Source organism: Eptesicus fuscus, chromosome 18, assembly GCF_027574615.1.
Source record: "Eptesicus fuscus isolate TK198812 chromosome 18, DD_ASM_mEF_20220401, whole genome shotgun sequence".
Lineage (NCBI taxonomy): Eukaryota > Metazoa > Chordata > Mammalia > Chiroptera > Vespertilionidae > Eptesicus > Eptesicus fuscus.
In genome coordinates, this window is record NC_072490.1 from 36,727,323 (window position 1) to 36,752,214 (window position 24,892).

General features: G+C 52.9%; 1 protein-coding gene across 3 annotated transcripts in view; it reads left to right on the forward strand.

Annotated features, from left to right (window-relative positions):
* The window catches only part of ATP2B2 (ATPase plasma membrane Ca2+ transporting 2), a 130,164-nt gene extending 111,842 nt beyond the window's left edge, over nucleotides 1-18,322 (forward strand). Inside the window, exons 16-24 of one of the 3 annotated variants that reach the window (XM_054729772.1) lie at nucleotides 559-665; nucleotides 1,135-1,326; nucleotides 3,978-4,191; nucleotides 5,833-6,044; nucleotides 6,189-6,296; nucleotides 8,201-8,383; nucleotides 10,165-10,340; nucleotides 14,390-14,444; nucleotides 17,456-18,322. In XM_054729772.1, the coding sequence (XP_054585747.1) occupies nucleotides 559-665; nucleotides 1,135-1,326; nucleotides 3,978-4,191; nucleotides 5,833-6,044; nucleotides 6,189-6,296; nucleotides 8,201-8,383; nucleotides 10,165-10,340; nucleotides 14,390-14,444; nucleotides 17,456-17,767 (1,559 nt within the window). In that variant the 3' untranslated portion in view covers nucleotides 17,768-18,322. The remainder of the gene's footprint in view (nucleotides 1-558; nucleotides 666-1,134; nucleotides 1,327-3,977; nucleotides 4,192-5,832; nucleotides 6,045-6,188; nucleotides 6,297-8,200; nucleotides 8,384-10,164; nucleotides 10,341-14,389; nucleotides 14,445-17,455) is intronic. The other 2 variants (XM_054729773.1, XM_028127286.2) reach the window with 2 other exon arrangements.
* Nucleotides 18,323-24,892: the final 6,570 nt, after the last annotated feature.

A 24,892-nucleotide genomic window follows, 5' to 3' on the forward strand; every position in this document is an offset into this window, starting at 1 on the left:
CCAGCTCAGTGACAGGGGCCACATGACATCTTTTCATTCTGTTACTTATTGAGGATTTTATTGAGGATAAATGTGTAGAGAGAGATCAAGGCCAGTACAGTGGGTCAGGGGTCATTGGCGAATGGCACAGCCTAGACCTCCTCAGGTGTGACTGAACCTCCCAGAGAGGCGGTGCTGGGGGAGCACATGGTAGGCCCCTGGAAAAACCCTGGAGCCCCTGGACAGGCAGGGGGCAGCGATTCTGGCCAGGGTGGCTGCTGGGGTGGCCATGGGTTGCAGAGAGGAGAGAGGGTGCTGGAGAGGTGAGCAGGCCCCGACCATGGAGGGCTGCAAGCCAGTACTGGGCTAAGATGCCTGACATCCCCTGCAGGTGCTGGGAGCTATGGGTGACCCTGGAGCTGGGAAGAACCACGAGGCGGGTAGGGGGGCGGTCAGGGCAGAGGCCAGAGAGGAGGCTGTGCCCAGTCCTGTGTCCTCCTGAGGTTCAAGACTGGCCAGATTGTCCCTGCCCCACGGAGCATCCCAGGGCCCTGAGCACACTCCTGCCCCCTCCCACAGGCATCATCGACAGCACCCACACCGAGCAGCGGCAGGTGGTGGCTGTGACAGGAGACGGCACCAACGATGGTCCTGCACTCAAGAAGGCGGATGTGGGCTTCGCCATGGTAGGAGCGGCTTGCGGGGGCCAAGGGCAGCATCTTGCAGGAGCTCATGGGCAGAGGGTTAGGGGAACATGGACAATACAGCCTCAGGCTGGTGATGCGGGACCCCCAGCTCACACTCAGCCCGCCCACCATCCACCTCATGTGCCCGGTGGTCTCAAAGCCCAGCCTGGCCCCCTGGAAGGGCAGAGGGAGGCTCCCTGCACTAATGGGTCTGGGGGAGGGGCAGGAAGAGGCTTCCTGAAGGAGAGGGCTGGCCCCAGGGTGCTAGGTCTGTCAGGAGTAGGTGTGTGTGCATGCATATGCGTCTGTACACACGTGTGTGTGTCGTGTGATCTGGCTGTGCTGGCAGTTGCGTGTATATATGTGGGGGTTGTGTAGGACTGAGGATGTGTAGGGGATGAGAGCAGTGTTGCTAGAGCTGCTGGCCTCCTCGGTTGACCCACCCAGGCTCCTGTCCCCGTCCCCACAGGGCATTGCAGGTACAGATGTGGCCAAGGAGGCCTCAGACATCATCCTGACGGATGACAACTTCAGCAGCATCGTCAAGGCAGTGATGTGGGGCCGCAACGTCTATGACAGCATATCCAAGTTCCTGCAGTTCCAGCTGACAGTCAACGTGGTGGCTGTGATTGTGGCCTTCACGGGGGCTTGCATCACGCAGGTGGGTCCCCCGAGGGGTGGGCAGGGTGGAGCATGCCGGAGCCTGGGGGAAGGCATCCCAGGTCGTCCCACCCATCAGTGGTGCCTGCTGAGGGCCAGGAACTGCAGTACAGACCTCAGGCGCCAGCCCAGCGGAGCAGAGGAAATGAGGCTCAGAGATGTGGCGGGGGTTGTCCAAGGTCACAAGGCAAGTGGAGATGTTAGGCCTCATTTCCATGCCTGCCTGACCCAGGCACAGCGCTGGTCATTGCTCCAGGAGGCGGGAGAGGCTATCCTCAGGGGAGGCAGAGCTCATGGCTGCATAAAGGACTAGAGGGAGGGTGGGGCAGGGCCAGGCCCAGGGGGATCAGGCAGCCAGATGGGGGGCAAGGAGCCCCAGCAGGGCCCAGGGGCCCTTAGTTCTGACATGGAGCGTGTCGGGTGAGGCCTGTTTGCCTGGGTTCCTGAGGCCAATTGGGGGCCATAGGAGGGAGTCAGGGACTCTGTCACGGGAAGAGACAGTTGTCTGTCAGGATCTCAGTCTGGGTCTTGAGCAGCCCCAGGCCCTGAACCCAGGGGCAGTTAACCACAGGCCCCAACATCAGCAGCCCCCTGCTTCCTCACCTCCCCCATGCAGCAGGAAACAGTGATGATCCCCATTTTACAGAGCCAGAAACAGAGGCTTGGGGTATGGACAGGCCTGGTACCTGCCACTGCTCCCACAGCCTCCTGCCTCCCCCAAGGGCTGACCAGGCTGGCCCGGGGAGGAAACAGGCGAAGTCCAAGGCTGGCCCCTCCTAGCGGCCAAGTGGGCAGACAAGTTCCTGCCCATAGGAACCCCCAGAGGCCCGGAGGCTGGCACTGCCCCAAAGAGCCGTGTGGCGCTGGGAACACTGCTCCCCTCTGCTTTACTCTGAGCCCTTGGGGATACACATGGCAGCGCCCAATACCCAAGCCCTGAGAGAGTCTGAGGGTTGGCTGAAAGGGTCCCTTCCTACTCAAGGGCCTTCTCTCCTGGTTTGTGGGTGAGATGCTCCCTCTAGTGGTGGCTTGGGGCACTCCCACAACATGTCAATTCACAAGGCTTCTTTGAGACCAGCAGATGCCAGATGGGGAAACTGAGGTTCCAAGAGGACTATCAGTTTGCCTAAGGTCTTAGGTTGAGTTGGTGGCAGAGCCATGGAGACCTTGATGTGGAGATCGGGGACCCTAACCCCAAGGTGCATGTGATCAGAGAAGGCTGATGGCAGGAAGAAGCTGAGGATGTGACTGTGCCAGGGCAGAGGTGGGAGAAGCGGGCAGGAGGAGGAGCTCTGATAAATACCTAGGAGGTAGTGAGTATATGGGGTGCAGACAGGGGGCCTCAGGAGGTACATGGAGAGGACAGAGGGACCAGGAACAGCTCAGTTCAGGCTATTAGGCTCTCAGCGTCTGTGGCTTCCTGGAGGAGGTGTTTCGCCAGTGGATGAGGCTAAAGCCACAGGGAGGGGGCTGGGCTGGAAAGAGGGCAATGTGAGGGAGGATGGGGCCCCTGCAGCCAGGGGATAGGTGTAGAAAAAGAGCAGGGCAGGGAAGGGGCCACGGGGAGCACAGATTTAAGAGGCAGGGGAAGAGGAGAAGCACCCTGAGGGAGATGGAGAAGGAAAAGGAACATTCAGAGAGGAGGAGCTCAAGGTGAGTGGGGTCAGGGGTCAAGGAGGAGGCTGTGGCCAAACACCAGTGAGGCCAGTGAGATGGGCTGGAAGATGTGTTCCTCGATTGTGACAAGTGGGCACTGATGACCTTGGGGAAATGCTTTGAGGGGGCACGGAGAGGCCAGAGTCTGGCTGCCAAGGACAAGGCACACAGGGTGCGAGGAAGGAGGGGGGCGGATGGATTCAGCAACTCTGGGCAGTGCCGACTGCATGACATGATTGCAGAGGACGGTATGAATATGTGACCCCAGTCTCAGGCAGAGGTGTGGAAGGACCCACGCCAGACTGTGGGCAGCGGGAACCTACAGGTGGTTCAATCACTGATGAGTTTTAGCTTCTGCTATTCCTTACTTGCCCAAATTTTCTACCATAAAAGTGTTATTTTTGGAATCATACACACACACACACACACACACACACACACACACACTAACTGCTGACATTAAAGTGGGGTAAAGGATAAAGAGAAATGGAGTGGTGGTGAGAAGAGGACAGAGTTGGGGCACTGCTGGTAGAGTAGGAGAGACATAAGCCATTAATGGTTGCGGGGAAAGGCAGCGGGGAGGTGCAGAGGGAGACAGAGGAGATGGAGTCTGTGCTGGAGATGGTGGGGGACATTGTGGCCTTGCCTAGAGGTGAGACTCATGGAGGGGAAGAAGGGAGGAGGAGAGGTGGCAAGCAAGGATGTGGCTGTATTTACCAGAGAGCCAGTGGCCATTGGCCCTGGGGAGTCCATTTTGTCCTTGGGGAAGAAGACAGCCAAAGTGGGCAGGTCTGGGCTGTCCTCCAGGGAAAGCCTCAGCGAATCTGCTCTGTGCCTGCTCAGGAACCCAGGGGGCAGGCCAGCAAGGGCAGACCCACTGGGCAGAGCGGCCTCAAGGCTCCAGCAGGAAGCTGCTGAGCCCCACAACAGGCACGTAGTGGCAGCAGGTGGGGCCGGTCTCCCCATGACAGCCCTCGCCACGGTTGCTGTCCCCAGGACTCCCCTCTGAAGGCCGTGCAGATGCTCTGGGTGAACCTCATCATGGACACGTTCGCCTCACTGGCGCTGGCCACCGAGCCGCCCACCGAGACCCTGCTTCTGAGGAAGCCGTACGGCCGCAACAAGCCCCTCATCTCGCGGACCATGATGAAGAACATCCTGGGCCACGCCGTCTACCAGCTCACCCTCATCTTCACACTGCTCTTTGTCGGTGAGTCCCCCACCCCACCCCGGGGACTGACCCAGCATTCTGATTTACACCCACCTTCCTGTTTGCCAGTGGGGGATGGAGGCCCAGGGAGATGAAGTTAGCTGCTCAGGGTCACAGAGCAAGACTTGGGCAGAGCCAGGTTCTGTCCTGCATCTGGCCAACCCCAAACCAAGGCTTTTTCCACGGACACCAGCTCTGAACACTGAGTACACCCTGCGTGAGGTGGTGCCCAAGTGTTGATGAATGCCCCTCACGCCAGCCCCAGAGGAGCCTGAGGCTTTTGAGGGAAATGACTGGCCCCTTCTCTGATGCATTCCCACATGTCATCCTCGCCCTGTGGAAGGTTACCTCAGTGAGGCTTCCTACACACCTGCCTACCCACCAGTTATTCCCACAATACTCTCACTTAGGCTGCCAACCACTCCGTGAGGCAGGCACCTTTGCCATCACTCCCCACGACAATGCCAACAGCAAGCACAGGGAGGGGAGGTGACTTGCCCAAGGGCATGCAGTCTGAGGAGGAGCCTGGGCAAAGAACCAGGTCTAGATGGGTGAAGACTGGCCTGGTTTCCATGAGTGCTTCAGAGATGATCCATGCAGAGCCCACCCCCGGGTAATAGATGAGAAAATAGGCGCCCAGAGAGGGAAAGAGGCTTGCCCATGGTCACACAGCCAGTCGGGCCCAGCTGGAGGCCCCACCTCGGCAGGCTCCCTCCACGTGAGCCTCCTTGAGCTGGACTTTCAACACCAAGGAGCACTTGCCTTCAGAGTACAGAGTACAGATGCAGTGGGGCGTGGTCCTGTTCCTCAGAGGGCAGGCCTCTTCCAGAAATCTCCAAGGTGGAGTGTTGGCAGGGCCATTGTGAAGATCACATGAGAAGCCTTGGAGGAAGCCACAGGAAGGCAGAAGTAGGAGACTCCCAGAAAAAGCTGCAGGCGAGGGCGAGAGGAGGGCAGCCCCTGCCTTACTTGCTGGCTTCCCCATTGGAGCACCTACCCTCGGTGGTCTTGGGTTCAGGTGCACACTTCTCACACAGGAAACCCCACAAGCCCTCCCGGCACCACCTGTCATAGGCACGCCGTCAGCGGGTGTCCACACAATACCGAGGTCTCTGCCCTCCACCGTGTGACAGCTCAGCTGTAAGAGAAGCAGCAACATGGGTGGGTCCGAGCCAGTCTGGCTGAGGAGCCCAGCCTCCACATGGGAATTATATCTCTTATAATAGCCCCCTGAACTTCCAAAGGTCTCAGCAAGGGACATGCCCAGTTACAAAAAGCAGCACTTTTGGGGGAGCCCAAAGCCATGGCCTCCCACCAGGTATCCCTAGTTCACCTCCAGACCTCGCTGTCCAGATGAGTCTGTCATTTCTTATCAGCAATGTCACCTGATAACACAGCCAGCATCCCACCTTTACCAGATTTCCATGGAAAAGTGGAAGGAAGTTCACCAAGGTCTTGTTCCCTTAGAGGATAAAGGGTTTTGTTACCCCTTCACTCACACTCATGACCACCCAACGGCACAGGCCTACCTGCCCCGTGTCCGGGGCACACCTCCATGCCTGGGCTGCCCACCTTGCTGCAGGGCCCAGGGTCTTCCCCCACCCCAGCCCCCACCCAGCTCCAGCACTCTCGGCTTGGCAGGTGAGAAGATGTTCGAGATCGACAGTGGGAGGAATGCCCCCCTGCACTCGCCACCCTCAGAGCACTACACCATCATCTTCAACACCTTCGTCATGATGCAGCTCTTCAACGAGATCAATGCCCGCAAGATCCATGGGGAGCGCAACGTCTTTGACGGCATCTTCCGGAATCCCATCTTCTGCACCATCGTGCTGGGCACCTTTGCCATTCAGGTAGCCAGGCCACCATTTAACCTGGGCCAGCGGGCAGTGGGCAGCTGGAGCCCCCTGCAGTGCCCTGAGAGCCCAGGCCTTCAACCTGGCCCCTGATGGCCCATCTCTCTGTCTGTCTCTGTCTCTGCTCCCTTGGACCTCCAGATAGTGATCGTGCAGTTTGGGGGGAAGCCATTCAGCTGCTCTCCGCTGCAGCTGGACCAGTGGATGTGGTGCATATTCATCGGGTTAGGAGAGCTCGTCTGGGGCCAGGTAAGTTCTGAGTGGGTTAGAGGAAGTGCCTCTTAGTGGGAGAAGGGAAAGAGCATTGGCCAGGAAATCTGGGAGCCCCAGGAATGGGTCCCAGTTCTGCCAGGGACTTGCTGTGTGGCCCGGGACAAGGCCCTCCCTGCCACTGGGCATCTGAGCAATGGAAGTTGGCCTAGGTCCCAAATGCTTGTCATTTGGGTATCATCACTCTGATTTTTGCCATATATCTAGGTACCACTGATCATGTTATTTACTTAATAGTTTCTTGTAATTGTATCAGGCTTTTTTTCATTGAAATTTATTTCAAAAGACAACTTTATATTACTAACATGAGTGGGAAGTCAATATCACTTGTCATAAATAGAAGCTAACCAAGAAATAATGTAATGAGAACAATGGTATTAAACTCTAACTGGATGCCATGGCCCGCCAAGGCTCAGAGCCTACAGGCGGCTAGCTGTCAAAAAGGGAGATCAGTTAGGTGGTGTTACTGATGGTGCTGATGGGAGATCAGTAGTTGGAGCCACACCAAAGAGAGGCTCCTTCAGAGGCTCCGAGAGAACATAAGGGCCACTCTGCCACGTGGCAGACCTACTCAGTGCTGTGCCTGTGGCCATCTGAGATCCTCCTGGCTTTAGGCACCACTGGGCTGGATGCTCTGTGCAGGCCTTTCATCTATGACCCCAGAATATTCTCCCACCAGTTCCCTTTCCTACTGTTGCCCATGTTCTTGGGACACACACACACCCATCAAAGTGCTCACAATTTGCAGCTCAAAGCTCCTGACCAGGACGTGGTGTTTATGAGACACGCCCGAGCTGGGCCAAAGGGGCTTTGTCCCTGAGGTGCTCTGTCACCCAGGCAGGGGGCCCCAATGGACCTGAGACAGTGTTCTTGCCTCCAAGCTGTTCCCAGGCTTGAGTGGGACGTTTCAGTGGCAGAGATTAAGTAGAAGATAAAGAAGAAAGTTTAGTTTTATTCAAAAGAAATGTTTTTAAACTTCTGGGCTTCTTGGGAGAGTTGATAAAATAGATTTGACTCAGCAACCCCATCCCCTGGGCACCCTCAGGGCCAGGCCATCTTTATTCCACTGGGGCCCACTCCCTTAGAGAGCTCAGAGTGTCTGGGTGAGCAGACTCCTAATGCCTAAGTACGATGCCAGCAGGCAATGCCCACCTTAAACTCCCAGGGAACCCCGGAGGCTGTGTCCAGGTCAGCCCATCTATCCCTCCAGGGGATACAAGGAGCCTCTGACCTCTGCCACCTTGGTTCCCCCACCGGGCCTGCCTCTCAAGCCTCATGGACAAATCCTTTAGAGAAAGAGAAAGAATGAAGGTTTACCCTTTCTCATGTTGCCTCCCCTTGTTAGGAAGGCAACCATTCCCAGAATCCCCAAATTGGCTCTCCCAGGGTATGTAGGCCCTGAGCCCCTCTTGCTGAGGTTGGGTACCCAGGACCCAGAGGCCTCAGGAGGAGGGAGCCCAGAAGCCTGAGGGCCTGCCAGGCTCGTGCATGGCATCTTAGACACACCATCTCGCTTAACCCTCCAGCCCTGAGAATTGCCTTCAGCTTTACAGATGGGAAAACCAGAGCTCAGAGAGGTTAATGGACTTGCCCAAGGTCACATGACCAGGAAGGTCTGGTGTACTCAAAGTCACATCTGCCCAACTCCTAGAAGCCAAGATTTTCCACTGTGCCCCCCTGACTCTGGATGAGTGAATGAATTGAAAAGCAAATTAATAAGCGATTTAAAATTGAATTGGGATGAGTTAATTAGCTGAACATGTAACGAGGTAATTGGGTCAGAGAAGCGGGAGATTGGGAGAGCAAGAAGGGGGTGGCAGGGAGGGAAGGAGGCTGACTGAGGGACAGCCCCCATTGCCCTGACCTTGCCACATCCCCTGCAGGTCATCGCCACCATCCCAACCAGTAGGCTCAAGTTCCTCAAGGAGGCAGGCAGGCTCACACAGAAGGAGGAGATCCCAGAGGAGGAGCTCAACGAGGACGTGGAGGAGATAGACCACGCCGAGCGAGAGCTGAGGCGGGGCCAGATCCTGTGGTTCCGAGGCCTGAATCGGATCCAGACCCAGGTACAGGAGGCTCCCAGGGCTGGGCCCACGCCTGGCCGGGCAGGCAGGTGATGGAGTGAATGTGCTCCATACCACCTCCCAGGGCCCCAGAGGTCAGGGTCCTGCTTACACCACCTCACCAGCTTTTTGTACGCCCTCATTCCTCGCACGCACTCTCAACTGGCTGCTGAAGAAACAGTGGCCTCCTCAGGAACGTTCCACATCACCTTCTCGGCCAGCAAGGGATCGGACTGGGGTGTCGGGGGTTACCCCTGAGCAGGGGAGGGGTTGACCCAAGAGCTGAGGGGACTGAGGGACTCTAGTCAGGGCTGCTGGGGGGACTGGGATCAGAGCTGCAGGGCAGCTACCAAAAGGGACAGCCCAACGCTGGAGACTGGTCCCCAGGAGGCCAAGATGGCAGCTTCAGGCCAGGGTTGGCGCCAAATTCTCCCGGGGCCAGGACCTGTGAGGTCCGGGGCTTATGCACATTCACACATCCTCGTCCTCCATAGTGGGCTTCCGAGTTTTCAGGCAGCTCTGGGAAGCAAAGCTTGGTTTTCACTCACAGACACACACATGCATGCCAAAGACACCTGCAGAGCACACGTGTTTCTTCCCCAGCACAGAGACTGCATGGCTGCCACATGCCAGGTGCTACAATGTGCAGCCCCCCCACCACACACCGCAGGCTCTCAGGGGAGCCAGCCCCTCTGCCTGGGTTGGGGTTATAGTTCGCATCATGCTTTCACAGCCTATGTAACTAAGAGAGGGTCAGTCTCTTACCCAGACCACCTGGGAGAGCTGCATCTGGCAAGTTCATGGCCCCCACCCCATCCCACTCTGGGATGTGTTGCAGAGTCCCCACCTGCGTCCTGCCTGGTGGCCTAGCACTTCATTTAATAAACATAACGAACAGGTCACCTGGGCTGCCTCACACCCACAGTGCGCTGTCCCAAACATCATCTCACTGGCCTTCACAGCCCCCTGAGAGGAAGGTAAGCCTCCTCCAGTTTTAGAGGGGACTGAGGTTTAAAGGGGAGGCAGCCCTTTCTGAGAGCTGGGGTGGGGGACAGAGGCAGGTTTCAGACCCAGAGCCACCTGATGGATGCAGCCTGGGCTCCTCCCCAGCAAGAACCCGGCACCCCGCCTGCCGGGCCGCTCTCAGTGCACATGGCTGTTACCAACCGGCGCAGAGCCTTTCAGAGGTCTCCAGGTTGCAGGACACCGGGACTGTAGTTTCTTGAATGGACAGAGTGCCTATCCAGCTTGGCTCTTAAGGAACACTAACACGGGCCAAGTGCTTGCCACTCACAGAATACCCTGCCAGGTAGGTGGCATCGCCCCTTCAGAAGGATAAGAAACTACACTCAGAGAGGTGACTTGCCCAAAGTCACCTAGCTCGTAAATGGCATAGCTGAGATTTGGGCCAAAGTCTGTCCACCCAGAGCCCCCACCATACCACTCAGGCTCCAACCCTGGCCCCAAGTGGCACTAAGCACCCCTCTTGCTTCCAAACACCATGTTTAATCACCCCCAGCCCAGCCCACTGGCCCCTGAGCCACTGGAGCAGAGCAAAGGCCGGGCCCTGGGGTCCTCCCTGGGACCTTGGGCCTACAGATGGGCCTGAACTGAGCAGACATCTTTCAGAGCCTTGGAGTGTGTCTGGTACTTTTTGTTTTGATTTCAGTGACGTCGTCATTGTTGCCGTGGCTGCGGCTGTTCTCGTGGCATTGCGCCTGTCAGTCGTGTAGCTGTTGTGTTCGTTCTTCTCGCAACTTGTCTCGTTCTCTCCTCCGTTGCAGATTGAAGTAGTCAATACTTTCAAGAGCGGGGCCTCCTTTCAGGGGGCCCTGCGGAGACAGTCCTCCGTCACCAGCCAGAGCCAGGACGTAGCCAATCTCTCTAGCCCTAGTCACGTGTCGTTGTCCAATGCTCTTTCCTCTCCGACCAGCCTTCCTCCTGCTGCAGCTGGGCGTGAGTGTGAATCCTTACCGCCTCGGGCACCACCGACGCTAGCGCCGGGCGGGCAGGCGGGCAGGGGCCGGGACACCAAGGACCTGGGGGGCAGCCAGTCATGGTTAGGCCCAGTGGGCTGAGGGGCCACCATAGCCAGTGATGGGGGGCAGTCTCTTGGTGGGCCAGAGTCGGCTGGGGTCAGAGTCAGGCGTTACAACCAGTCATTCAAGGGGTCGTGAGGGTCACAAGTAGTCAATAAGTCTGGACCAGTCAAACGATCATCATCGGCCAGGAAGGTTTCGGTAATTAAATGTCCCCCTGCACCACAAGGTCGCAGCAGCCAAGGGGGAGCAGTCAGCCAGGAGGCACAAGGTGTCCCAGTCAGTCTAGGGTCATATCAGTGACAAAAAGCTGGCTCACAAGGACAAGGGTCAGAGTTGGCCGGGAAATCACAGTCTCCAGTCAGTCAGGCAACGGGTTACTGTGGGTCAAGGCCCTCAGGGGTCACAGTCAGTCACAGTGAGGTCCAGCGAAGGGAGTGGTCACTGTAGGTCAGAGGTCATAGTCTGTCTGGGGTCCCAGGAGATTACAGCCCAGTGGTTTGGAACACTCTGCCCTCTCTCCTTGCACACCTAAAAGCTTCAGCTGCCTCATACCACTCTCCCTGCATGCTCAAGGTCTGATGCCTTCCTAGAAGGGACAAGGCCCCTAACTTGACCTCAAGTAGAAAACAGTGGGCCAAGCTTCAGGTCTCGCGTGGTGCTGGAGGCCCTGAGGGATCTGGTCTAGCCCTCGGCTTCCTGCCTTCCTTACCTGAGCGACAGCCTGGGCCTCTGACCCCCTCCATCACCTCCCTCCTGCCGAGCTCGTCACCTCACGCCATCACTTTCTACCTAGGTCTCTCATCTCTGGCCTTGTCTAGATCTTTCTGAACCCCTATGTCCTCAGATCTCAGAACAAATAAGTAGTCTGTTTACCACCTTCCTCCCTTTCCTTGTCTCCAAACTGCAAGGGAGCCTGTTCTGGTCTTCTCAGATGGCCCCGATGTGTTCCCTTCGCCAGCCCTTGGACTTCTTTGAGGAGGCATAGACTCCAGATGGCATCTCTTGATACTTTATGAGGTGCCTCTACCCCCATCCAAACACAGAGCACCCATAACACACTGCACAGGAGAGGACCTGTATGCTAAGTGGGAACTATGCCATCTGAGCCCTCTGGCAGGGGGCATGAGCCACAGAGAGCCTGTTGATGGCATATGCTCATGTCCCATGACCTTTCAGTGGATGCAGTCCTACCAGGTATGCATGATGACAGGAAGGATGCAGAAAAGGTGGGAAAGCCCCTCCTTGTTCATTCATTCATTAGCACAGAACCACAGTAATGAGGAGGCCAGACTAGCCAAGGTGATGTGCAGACCTATTTGAGCAGATGGTGTCCAGAGTCACATTCCCATGAGGTATCACTAGGAAATCACTGCCAGGCTTTCTCAGGGCAGGAAACCAGAGCCAGTGATGAGGTGCCATCCTCTCCCCTTCGCATTAGAGAGCCCTCCCCATGGTGAGAGGCCCTCACCCAGCTGACCTACTTCTGCATCAGCTTAGCTCTGACCTTGCTCCGTGACCAGAAGTGTTCTGGCCTAGAGAGCCACTTGAGGAAGACTCCATTCCTTTGGTTTCTGCCACCCCTCCCGGTGACACCTGCATCCCTCTGGCTGGCTCTGACCGCCAGAAGCCTAGCTTCTGAGTGCACACTTAGTTCTTTGTCCCATCTTGGGTCAGCCTCCTTCTTGAAATGTGGCACTTTGCACTGGCCACAAGAGAGCCGTTCTGACATTCCTGCCTCACAGCCTTTGGAAGTCTTCCCTTGGCTTATCCCCTCCCCTTAGCTTTCAGTCTAAAAGAAAGAGCTCAGTCATCTCAAACCTTAGCAATTGAATTCTCATCTTTTCTTCTGTCATTTATAAAGCCATTCAATAAGGCTGGTCTTGGGACAGTTAGTTCTTAGCAATTCTCCTTCAGAGAAATGCCCATTTCTGCCCACCCTCCACTTACTTCCTATCTCTAAGCCAATTTTCCCTTTATCCCAGGGTGACCCCAACTTTGGAACAGCCTTTGAAAAGGAGCCTGTGCCCTAGCCGGTGTGGCTCAGTGATTAGAGCATCGGCCTGTAGACCAAAGGGTCCCAGGTTTGATTCTGGTCAAAGGCACGTACCTTAGTTGCAGGCTCTTCCCCACCCAGACCCTGGTCTGGGCTCCTGCAGGAGGCAACCAATCAAGGTGTTTCTCTCACATCGATGTTTCTCTCTGTCTTTACCTCACTCTTCCACTCTCTCTAAAAAAAGGAGCCTTTAAGCCTTGACCCTTGACCCTTCATTCTCTCAGAGACCTCAAAGGGGCTGGTCAGGCACAGCTCCCTCCCCCAGCCACCACCTTGCCTCTCCCCCAGGAATCATGCCTCCTTAAGAATCTTTTATTCCTACCCTCTATTGCAACCTCTGTGGTTTCAGTGCACACACTTTGGTCAACATAGTCACAATGCAAACTCTAAACAAATACCCCTGGTTCCTCTTTTACTGAAATAGTTTCTATAACAATGTCACATCCTTTGGTCTCCAAGGTCTCTGAGGGCCCCCTAGACACCAGGCAGGGGCCCTTCAGAAGCCAGAGGCCTTCTTCCCATGGGGAGGTGTGCAGCAGGTGGCCAGGAGTAAGATTGGGTGAGATGAATCGGTGGCTGCCTCCCACCTCCTCTCAGCAGTGTCTTCTTCCTGGGGGTTCTCCAGCAGAGGAGGGTGGCCATGTGCATGCTGCATGGAAAATGCTGGGGTCTGTGTGCTCTGACAGGAGCCAAACCACTGTGCCCTGGGTTATCAAGAGTTGGCTACAAAGGCCAGGGGCAGGGCACTCTGTACTTGGACTGACTTCTGACTCATGACATCGGGGTGAGGAACCTGCTCCCCCCACCACACACATCCCTCCCCCAGCACCACTGTGAGATGGAGGGCCCCAGGCAGACAAAATGCATGTGGTACTAGGACAGTCCCATCCGACTGGCATCTGGAATGTTCAGGAAGGAACTCTGGCCTAGTCTCTTGCTTTCTTCTCCTGACTTACTCACAAATGAGTTTGTTTTTACCCCCAGAAACTTAATAACACACCCTACTGACGTATCCTTGAGCCTCACTCAACATCTTCCCAAGCAGTTGCTTACATCCTTCACTTCACATATGCCTCCAACTGAAATAGGAGGAGGAAGGATCTGCCAATACATCCATTTAACTGAAAAAGACACTGAGGCTCAGAGAAGTGGACTGACTTGCCCAAGATCACATAGCAAGTGAGTGGCAAGAGGTCTGAGAGCAAAGTCCCTCATTTTTCCTGCCACCCCATAGCACTTCTCAGACAAGCCCACAGACCTGGAGCCCACAGAGGCTGAATTTCCACTCTGGAACCAGCACTCACACCCACAGCCTCCTCCAGCAAAAAGAGCTAATCCTCGGGGTCCCAAGCCCAGGGGAGTTGTTTCTCAGCTTGACTCTCCCCAGCCTGGCAGGGACGGGAGAAGGGGACCTTCCCACTGGTGATCAAGGACAAACCAGCATTCAGCTCTTTGATCCAAGGCCAAGTTGCACAACTCCTCTGCCTTATTCCTCTCAAATTCCTAACCCATCTCAAGCCACCTTTGTACGTAGCACGTTTGTAGCAGGCTCCGTGTTCATCAGTGAAAGTCCTGCTTCTTCAAACCAGCCAGGCCACGAACCTCAGACGCCTACCCCCAAGACCAGCCACTCTCTCTGGACGCTGCTCCTTCTAGACAGGGATTCTCCTGCTCCCACTTCCCCCCCACCCCACCCCACCCCCACCAGACCCCGCTTCTGAGGACTGCTAGGGCAAGGAATGTGCATCTCTTAGGGGAGGGACGTAGGAAAGGAAAGAAAGCTGGACCTCTCGTTAGCATGTTGGTAACTAGTTTAGTGCAGTCTTGGGTTGACAAGAAAAATGGCTTGCTTCTGGGACGGGGGGACCCTAGACCTCTCTGCTTTCTGAATATTCCATGTGTTTGTTTCCCTAGAGGGCTAGAGAACCCTGGACACAGAGTTCAGCAAGAGAGAGTGAAATTAAAAGAGGTTGTGAGTCTTTAACCTTGAGCCTGAAATGAATGTGAATCAATCCCAGACTCTTGGCTTCCTTGAAGCCGGGTAAACATTCGAGTATGTCGAACCATCGCAGACCAGGGCCTCTGCATTTCCTCAGAGCCCTCCTGCTCCCTTTGTGCTGATGAAACCAAAATGCCTGAAACCTCTCCCCTCCCTCCACGCCCCATGCGGCTCATACCACAAAACCCCATCTTCAGGGTAGGCAAGAAGGGGAGATGGAAGAGCTTTTTTTCTTCCCATATTTTTTTCCATTTCAGCCGCGGAGAGAACCGAAGTGAAGACTTGAGATGGCCGTGGCGGGGTGTCCCAAAAAAGTCTTGTCCCCACAGTCTTGTCCAGAGCAGTTCATTCTTTCTGTTGTCTCCATGCCAGGGGGAGGGCAAGGGGCCTGCATCTCATTGTGTGTTGTCCCCTCTGCGTTGTCAGTCACAAGACAGGGTCCTGCAACCATCCCTCCTCCTCCACCAGGGGCTCCGGTTGGAATCTTATTACAGTTCAGAGCCTCAGAACATTCTGGGCACTCGGCTGGGCAGCTACTATGATAATTAGTATTCCCATTTCACAGATCAGAAAACTGAGGCCTGCAACACCTTTTTTGTTGTTTGCACTTAATCAGTGGTGTAATGGCCCACTACTTATCCAGACATCAGAATATTAATGATCTCTACAGTGCCACAAATATGGAGTCCAGGGAGAAAGAAATCTCAGGGCAGCCAAATAGCCATCACGGAGCGCCAGCACTAATGCACCACGTCGGGCTGGCTCTCACTCGGCACCTGAAGCCTCCTATTTAAAGCAGTGGACAGGGTTCCCTAGAGTCCTCAGCCAACAGCACATTTAAAAAAAAAGACAGAGATGCTTTTGAGAAGACAAGGAAAAATCAGAACTAGTAAGTGATGGCTGACATCAAAGAAGAACTTTTTTAAAAAATATACTTTTATTGATTTCAGAGAGGGAGAGAGGGAGAGAGAGATCAAAACATCAATAATGAGAGCGAATCATTGATTGGCTGCCTCCTGCAAGCCCCACACTGAGAATCGAGCCTGCAACCTGGACATGTGCCCTGACCGGGAATCAAACCATGACCTCCTGGTTCATAGGTCGATGCTCAACTACTGAGCCATGCCGGCTGGGCAAAGAACTTTTTTTTTTTTTCTTTTCTTATTTTGTTTCTTTCTTTTTCTTTCATTTCTAGAACTTTAAAAAAAAAAAAAAACTGTGGGATCTTACACAAGACCAAAAGATTCTTGGCAAAGTCCACTTCTTCTCTGTGTACTCTAAATTAAAAGTCAGAGGAGCATATGATGTGCTTTAGAAAGACTCCCCTATGAAAAAGTGAAATAAACCCTGAGCTGTGACACTTGAAACCATCAGCCACAGTCATCAAGAGAATTCATTTCCATGGACAGGCTTTCCCCACTTTGCCCCCCAAAGAGCTGCCCCTGGGTTTACTCGGCCCGTCCTCTGTCCCCCAGAGGCCTCTGGTGTGGGAGCAGCCACTGATCTGCAGGGAAGGCCATGCAGGGTGCCCTCAGGACCACAGCCACTTCGGCTGAGGCTCTGCTCCTTGGAGGCACTGATGCTGCCCCCACTGCACTCCCCTTGCTGCTGCTCCACTGTGAAGCGGGCTGGGAAAAGAGAGGGAAGAACCTTTGTCCCAAGTCCCCTCAGTCTCTTGAGATAACAGTCATGGCTCTCCCTCCTAGGTGTCCAGAGGAGGGACCCCTCTCTTCTAAGTGAGGGTCCTGTTCTCTGCACCCTGCAAGGACAGAGGATGGCCAGGGAGGGAGTGTGGCTCACCCACTGTCAAGCACCAGAAGTGGCAGAGCTAGGACTCAGACTCCAGGTCCAGTGCTCTTCCCACTAGCCCGGAGGATGCAAGGCCCCACCTCCTTCCATTCTTCAGAGAACCGCAGGTTCCAACTGAGACACAGAAAACGAAAGAACTTGCTATTTTGAGTTCAGTTCCACACCCCCTTAGAACCCCACCCAGGGCAGGGCTTGACCATCTGATTCTGGCCTCGTTTTTTGGTTTTGTGTTTTCAAGGCACAAATAAAAATATCAAATTAAGGAACCCCAAAGCCAACTACAATGGCTGGCCAGGGCTTTGAGTCAATACTCGAGTGTTTACCTCCCAAATGCATGAAGGAAAGAAACGTTGGGTACAAACGACCTCCGTTCACATTGTCCAGGCTTCCAAGTGTAGCGTGTGTCTGTCCGTGTGTGCCGTGTGGTTCCTGACCCCCACCGTGGCATGCTCCCCTCCCGAATGTCACCCGTCCGCCGGCTCCTTTGTGCTTTCTGGCTGCCTCTGCTCTGCACCCCAGAAAGCCCTGAGTTGGCTTTGGTTTGCTTTGCTGCCTTCGTTTTGACGTTCCAGTTCTCTGTTTGGCCCTCGTGTGTCTTCTCTCATCCCGGTTTATCCATCTGTCTCTCCTTTCTGTTCCTTTTCTGTTCATGACATGTTATCTGTTCCATGTGGTATGGTTTCTTAACTGCGTGTGGGGTCTTTTTTTTTAAGATTACTTTTTTTTAAAATAGCCTCTCCTCCTTCCTATTCTGTTCCCACCTGGCCCCGTTACCTTGCTGCATGGTCGAACCTGCTTTAAAGTTAACAAGGCTCAGTCTCTCCCTAGGTCTGGGTGCCCGCCAGAGTGGACCATGCTTCCTCTGACCAGTTTCCCATCATCTCTTTGATGGGCCTTGATTCCTCCTGTCCTAATATTGTGGTTTTTGACCAAAACCAAAGCAATGTTAAAAAACCTCATGGATGCATATAACCTGAGCCCCTCTTCCAATCTTCCCTCTCCTGTCCATGCTCATAACACCCCGAGACTATGGATTCCACCCACTTGCTGTGCCCTAACCCCTCTCCCACCTGCCCCTCCTCCAAGCCCCCCAGAGTACACACACACCCACACACACACACACACCTACACACACCAGGGCACTGCTCCTCACCCCTGCGCTTCCCTTGCAGATCCGCGTCGTGAAGGCGTTCCGTAGCTCTCTCTATGAAGGTCTAGAAAAGCCTGAGTCTCGAACCTCCATCCATAATTTCATGGCTCATCCTGAATTCCGGATCGAAGATTCACAGCCCCACATCCCCCTCATCGATGACACCGACCTGGAAGAAGATGCTGCGCTCAAGCAGAACTCGAGCCCGCCGTCATCGCTCAATAAGAACAACAGCGCCATCGACAGCGGGATCAACCTGACGACCGACACAAGCAAATCAGCTACCTCTTCAAGTCCAGGGAGCCCCATCCACAGCCTGGAGACGTCGCTTTAGCTGAGGACCCCGCCGCCACCCACCTCCCGGGCACCCACCCATCCAGGCACCCAACTCACTCAAGCAGCAACGGAGCAACAACAGGAAACCAAATACTGGCGAGAAAACCAACGTTTCCACCCAACAGACCCTTTTTCTGGCTGTGATGCTGTTTGAACTCTTTTTCACTTTGAGGCAAGGGGCGGGATCTCCTCCAGGGCTTAAGGGCGTGAGCGATTTTCCCAGAACAAGCCCTTCCTGGCTCCTGCCCACACATGGACCAGCCATGCGCCCGCCCAGCCGCCATGTCCCCTGCATGAATGTACTGTACACTTCCAGTCCTCCGCTTGTTTGGTTTTGGGGGGCTGGGGAGGGTTTTTGTTTGTTTTCTTAGGCGGGAACTGCAAACAGACTATTTTCTGAGACTATTTATCCAATCCACTGGTCTGTGAATTTTTGAAATGCTTGCAAAGCATGGTCTCAGTTGTATAGGTTAATTTAACAACTTTTTGACATTGCAGAGCTTAACTCGCCTAGTAGATTTGCACCAATGGAACCGAAGAACTTCATAGACACTCACAAGGTTATATCCATTTCTTTATATCTATATCAACGTATACTTACTCAAGACTGTATACGTCCATATAGATAGGTAGAAAAAAAATATATATATATATAAATATATATACATGGATATATAAAGTTTCTTTGCCGGCATGTTGCCTTGTTTCTGCTTAAATTGCTCTATTTTAACTTATTTATGTCCTAAAAGAAGAATGTAATTTGTTTACAAACCTGTAGATAATGTCTTTGGCTATTTGTATGATTTAAGAACACTGGTGGCTGAGATGCTATAAAAACAGCTCAGCCCAACAGACACTTCCCTGGATTGCATCCTTGATGTTTTACGATAGCCATGCTCTGATTTTTGCCTGCTATTTCCGTTCAACAATGTCACTACCACAGGAGGCTCAGGCAGAAGCCAAAAGTTACCAAGTACCCATCCTGAGGGCTTTAACACCTCGCTCCGGAGACAAAGGGAGAGGAGAGAGAAGGGTTCCTGGGCTTGGAGCGCTAAGGGTCATCCAGGCCCAAGGATGGCGGAGCAGAGCATTTGTTGAAGACTTTTCTCTCAATGAAACTCACTTGGGTTTACAAAGAGCATTTCGAGAAGAGGTTCTCTTTGGCACTGTCTGTATAGAGATTGAGGTAGTGTTGCAATATTATAAATGCTATTGTGTTGATTTTCTTTTTTAGTTAGTAATTTAGAGGTTTGTTTCCTTATTAATTGCAGCATTTGAGCTGTTGGTGTATTGGATGAGGATCATTATGGCTTGCTGCTCTTATTTTTATTTTTGAAGAAGAATAGCCTTTTTCTCTGCACTATTTAGATCCGAACAAACCTTATGATGTGTATATTGAGATGTATTCAGTGTGATTTTTAAACCAAATTGTCTTCCTATAGTCGCAATATATACTGTAGCCTTTTAACAGCAAGTCGCTTTCCCGACAGAAAGCCATTCTGAAACCCTACAGTATCACAGGTGAGAAGAGGAGGTTATTTTTCCCTCAAGACAATTACAGCACTAGTAATCCCACTTAATAAGAGCTTATTTAATTGTATGTCAGCCTCTTAACTGCTAAGCACTTTGTGGGTATCAGCTTTTTTCATAAAAGAACTTTTGTATTTAATACAAAGTTTGCTTTGAGACTTTTCAGCATACGATCTTTTTCCATAAACTTGTACAGTGCAAAAGACATTTTGAATACCATGATCGATGACGTCCCATGCTTCAAGGAAAACCAAACACTTTCCGCCTCGCTTGTGAAATCCACTCCTCATAATGACCCTCCCCACAGTTGCTCTGCATCAGCCCAGCCCCTTCCCTTCTCCAGGCCCAGAGAATTCTTCCACACACAAGATGAGAGCCACTCGGGAAAAGAGCCATAGTCAGCTGGGAGGGCCTGCATCTGGAGAAACCTGAGGGTTTGGGACCCCAAGTCAGCCCATCCCACCTGGCAAAATCTTCCTGGAAGGAGGACCTTCTTTGCGCAAGAGCATCGCCTGAATGTCGTGAAGAAATGTCTCTGAATGTACCCAGCAGAGGAAACTGCACCCCCAAAGGGGTGACCAGCCCTCAGATAGGCTTACTGGATTCCAATACTAACACCACCAAAAGCCAGCCCACTGCTCTCCTGCCTACCGAGAGAGGAAAGACCTGCACATGGAAAATGTCGGGCAGCCTGGGAACGTGGGGATTTCGTAGTTTCCTTTCTCAAGGTTTTCCATCTCCCCCCTTCTTTGTTCCAATCCTGTGCCCCTGACCTCATTCCATGGCCCTGGGAAAGCTGCCCTTGCACACCACGCTCCCTATTTATTTGGGGCCAGGACACAAGGGAAACAGGAGGGGTTTCTGAGTGGATCATAGCTGGGGGAACAGGGAGCCATGGAAGCTACCGAGAATGCCCCGCGTTAGGGTTGGTCTTTTCTTGTCAGGAATGACAGATGCTCACGCACACGCACACGCACACACACATGCACACACCCTCCCTCTGACACTTGCACACACATCCACACACACAGGAAATGATTGGGTTTGTCAAAACTCACTGTAGTACATAAAGCTTGCACTCTGTGTCCTATATCTAGCAGCATGGGGTACGTTTGGCAGTTCACCCCATTAGGGGGTAAATAATTTATGACCATTCATCTGTTTTTATGAATTTTTTTATCTAGACGATAATTGTAAATAAAGAACTCACCGTCTCTGTTCATTTAATACTATGCAATGCTTTCAATTGCTGACTCTTCTTACTCCCGCACTGTGGTTCTGAAATGTCTGTGGTTTTAAAAAAAAAAAAAAAAAGGCAAAAAAAAACACATCAAACAGAATATAGTAAATATATATCCTGTAACTAATACTTCTTTCTATAACTGCACCGTCCACTTAGCTTCCTTTCTGTCCTCTGGACAAGGGCTCCAGGAGGAGACTCAGTTCTAGGTCTAAGCTCACCAACTTGTCTCCCCTAACAGCTAAGGGAGGAGCCGAGGGCCCATTCAATGACCCCTGGGGCTGTAGAGTCACCTTTGGAGGTGGGCAGGGAGGAAACCTCGGGGTTTCCTTACGCAATTCAGGCAGCACTTTCCCTAAATCAGAAGCAGCCTTGATTGCTCCCTTCACCATAGCCCCTGGGCCCCTTGTCCCAACCAGAGCATGGAGTTGGCAAGAGGGAGGTTGTCCCACTTCTGAGACCAGACCAATGGCAGGGACTGCAATGATGCAAGGACTCTGGACCTGTTTTATCCTGGGTATCCCAGTTAGTGAATAGCCACTCTTTTCCCCAACCATGTTGAAATGTCACCTTTACCATACACTGATAGCTGAGCTAGAGGTGAGTCTATTTCCGGAATTTACCTTCTATTCCCTTTCTGGGTGTCTCATCTGGCACCAGCCACATAATTTTAATTATTGTTGCTTTATGGAATGTGTTATTATATGGTAGGATATGTTATAAAGTTTTATCATGTGGTAGGATAAGTACTCTTCACTCTTTTTTTAACAAAATTTCCTGATTATTCTCTCACATCTGTTCTTCCCAGTAAACTAAAATTTTGCAAGTCCTCCACCCACCTCAAATACACTGGGCCCTGTCATTCTGTGTGTAAACATCTTCCTGCCATTGTAAGTACTGTCCACTCGGGGTCCCTAAAAGAGTGTTCTGTAAGGAGAAACAAAGGGGCATCCTGAATCTTGAGGGAAGCCCAACATTCATCTCATACTCCCACTTGTTCCCTAGGCCTGGGTGTCATTAGGAGAGGCCACCAATGGGAGGTAGGGGCACCAATCCCCTCCCCCCCATCCCAGTTTGGGACCCAAAGTCACCCACTTGGTTGTACTAGGGTGGACCTTTTATCTGCCCTTGTCCAGACAAGAAAGAGGGGTTTCTCCCAGACCTGGAGCTACGAGAATGGGTGGCCCAGTTGTCTGTATGTCTAATCCTCCTCCTGGAGAAATGTTTATTCCTGCCTCCCTTTCCTGAACTGCTTTTTTGCTCTTTATTCAAAGTTTCTAGTGGTTGTGTGATACTTCCTCTGGGATGCAGCCATTTCTTGTCTGGACCTTCTCACCACCCTGACCTCCTCCCCCCGCCCCCTGTTGAACTGTTGTTGTTCTATTTATAGGAGGCTGTCTGCTGGGCTCACTGTGACATGCCTCCCATCCAAAACTCTCTCCATAGTGTCCAAGACCCCACCATTAGAAGATCCGGGCGGGGGAGGGGGAGGCGCATTTCTTGAAGACTTTTGGGACTTCCAGAGCCAAGACCTAAATCACACAACAGCAGAAATCCCTAGGTCCTTCCCAAGTTCCAAAGCAAGCTCTCCTGATTTTGATGTAGACATCCTATTTGCCCAAGTGGGAGAGGGGGATCCTAGGCCCTGGGTATCAGCCATCACCCCTCCACTGAAAATAAGATATCTGAGGCTGCAACTGCCCTTCTCAGCCCCCTAAGTCTGTTTTGTAATGCCTGTGGTGCTTTCCCTCCGAACCTTTCCTCTCGGGGGTCGCCACACTTTGCTAACTCCTGTGTGCACATATTTTATAACAGAGTAGCGAGGAAATGGTGCCGCCTCCAGCTTCCACAAGCTGCCCAGGCTCTGGGGGGTTCTGGGACAATCGGGGCTGGGAAGTGACTGTGCTCTTATTGTACACTCTTTATTTCTCTGTATCTCTGGCTTGTGCTTTTTTGTAATTAATGGGATTTGTCTGCCTTTTCAACACTATACTGAGCAATAACAATAAATGCACACGTGGAAACACTGACACCGTACACATCACAAGGCCTTTTTCCAAAGGACAACTGGGTCCCCACCCTCGTGGATCGGAACTCAGGGGGAAACTGAGTCCCTGGGAGGGGAAGGCACTTTGCCCCAGGGTGTACAGCTCAGTGGGTGGTCTCTCTCCTTCCAGCAAGTCACACCTTTCCAACATCCGCCATTTGAGGGATACAAGTTTAGCCTGCCATGAGTCATTAACCTTCCATGGGGAGCAGCTAACAGTGTCAGACAGCAAGATTTGTGGTGAAGAGGCCTAAGGAAGGAGGAGAAGGAGGAAGAGATTCAGGGAGCAGAGACTCTGGGATGTAGGGGCACAAATTGGGAAAGCTAAGAATGGCCTGATTTTGGGTCTGATATTAACCAGAGCAAGGTGATTGAAGATATGGACAAAAGATGTAAGTGGCATCCCCTACTGGGCAGGTTGACAGAAGGGGGCCTGGCACCCTAAACCCCAATGTTAGTCCAAAGGTTGAGGGTTGCACACATCACACACACTAAATCCCAGCTCTTTTCAGGGAGAATTGATCCCCAGATCAAGCACCATAGGCCCATCCAACTTCCAAACAGTTTCACACCCAGGATCCATTTAATCCCAACATCAACTTTCAGAGGAGGTATTATTGTAATACGCACTTAACAGGAGACAGCAGCTCACAGAAGTAGAGGGTGTACCCACCAAGTAATTAGGAGATAGAGTACTGATACCTAGCAGTTTTTATGCCAGAATTGGCACTCAAAACCTCTATATTGTAATGCTGTTCAGTCCCACCAGCAAATACCTTAATGAATAAGATAGTTGCATTGCTTGTCCCAAATCCCCAATCTCTCCAACTTCAATGCCTACACCAAGGAATTCTTCTAATAACACCAACTTGTCTAATAACAACTATGCCCATATATTTGTATTATACCTAATATGCCATTGTTCCCATTTTCCACTCAAGAAAAGTGAGGCTCAGAGAGAAGGATATGACTTTACTTCTTATATATATTTTTATTGATTTCAGGGAGGAAGTGAAAGGGAGAGATAGAAACATTAATATGAGAAACATTGACTGGCTGCCTCCTGCACTCTGCCTACTGGGGATCAAGCCTGACTGGGAATCAAACCCATGACCTCCTGGTTCATAGGTCAATGCTCAACCACCAAGCCATGTAGGCCAGGCAAGGAGATGACTTTATCACCCAGATGGTCAGTGATGCAAATACAGATCCAAGGCCAGGGAGGGCCTATCCCTTGAAAAACAGGAAACCCAAGAGCCCTGCCCCCTTTATTCCCTGCTTCACTCTAAGCACTACCCCCTCACACCACTGCAATATGTCTTTATTAGGGGGAAATAAGGAGTCTTGAAAGCTGGGGTGGAGGTGAGAAGGTGGGTTGCTGCCCAGAGGCCCAGCCCTGAATTCTGTAAAACCCACTCCCCTAGGCTTCTCCAAAGCTCCTTAATGGTCTGGATCTATCACACTTTCTGAGACTTAACATCTTCCCTCCAGTAGTGACCATCTCCAGCTAGGGTTCTCTCCCCCGCCCCCTTTACAGAAGAGGGAACTGAGGAACTGTGACTTACCCAAGGGGAGCCTAGGCTCCACCCAAGTCCCTACACTCCTTGTCAAGAGGGGCCCAGGGCTGCCAGACCTGAGGGGAGCCCCAGGCTCTGTCCAGAGCGCAGCATTCTCACTGTGCTTGTGGGAAGCCAGGGACCTAAGGATTGGGAACACGGGGGGGGGGGGGGGGGGGGGGGGGGGGGGGGGGGGGATCCTGAGCTCTAGCTGCAGAAGCTTGGCTGAGATTCCTCTATGCCTGAGGAAATCTACTTAATGGGCCAGACTCACCAGGTCCCAGAACTGTGGGAAGAGGCAGTTTAGAGCCAGGGATCCTATGGCTTGGAAAAGGCAGGGCGAGAGGACTCAGCCTCTAGTAGGAGGCATGCCCCTTAGCCTTCTCTGCCCCTGGTCCCAGCCTCGGGTCCTGAGGAGGGACTAACAACAAGGAAGCACTAGCACCAGTCTACCCACTCCCCCCAAAATTGATCATCCTTCCTTGCTCATCATAAGGCCCGTTGCACCCAGAATCCCAGGTAAACAGGTGAAGCTGTAGTTAGGAATCTCTTCTATCACGTAAGGATCTCGGGGGGCGGAGGGGGCAGGGTTGGCCAGGAGAGAAGACCGGCTAGAGCTTCAGATACCTAAAGCCTTGGAAACTCTGTGGGTATCGCGCGTTCCTCACGTAAAGGGGAGGGGCCCAGAGGAGGGTGCGGCGCTGCAGCACGGAACCCTTGTGCGAGCAGAGCGCGTTGCTGCCCGGAGGC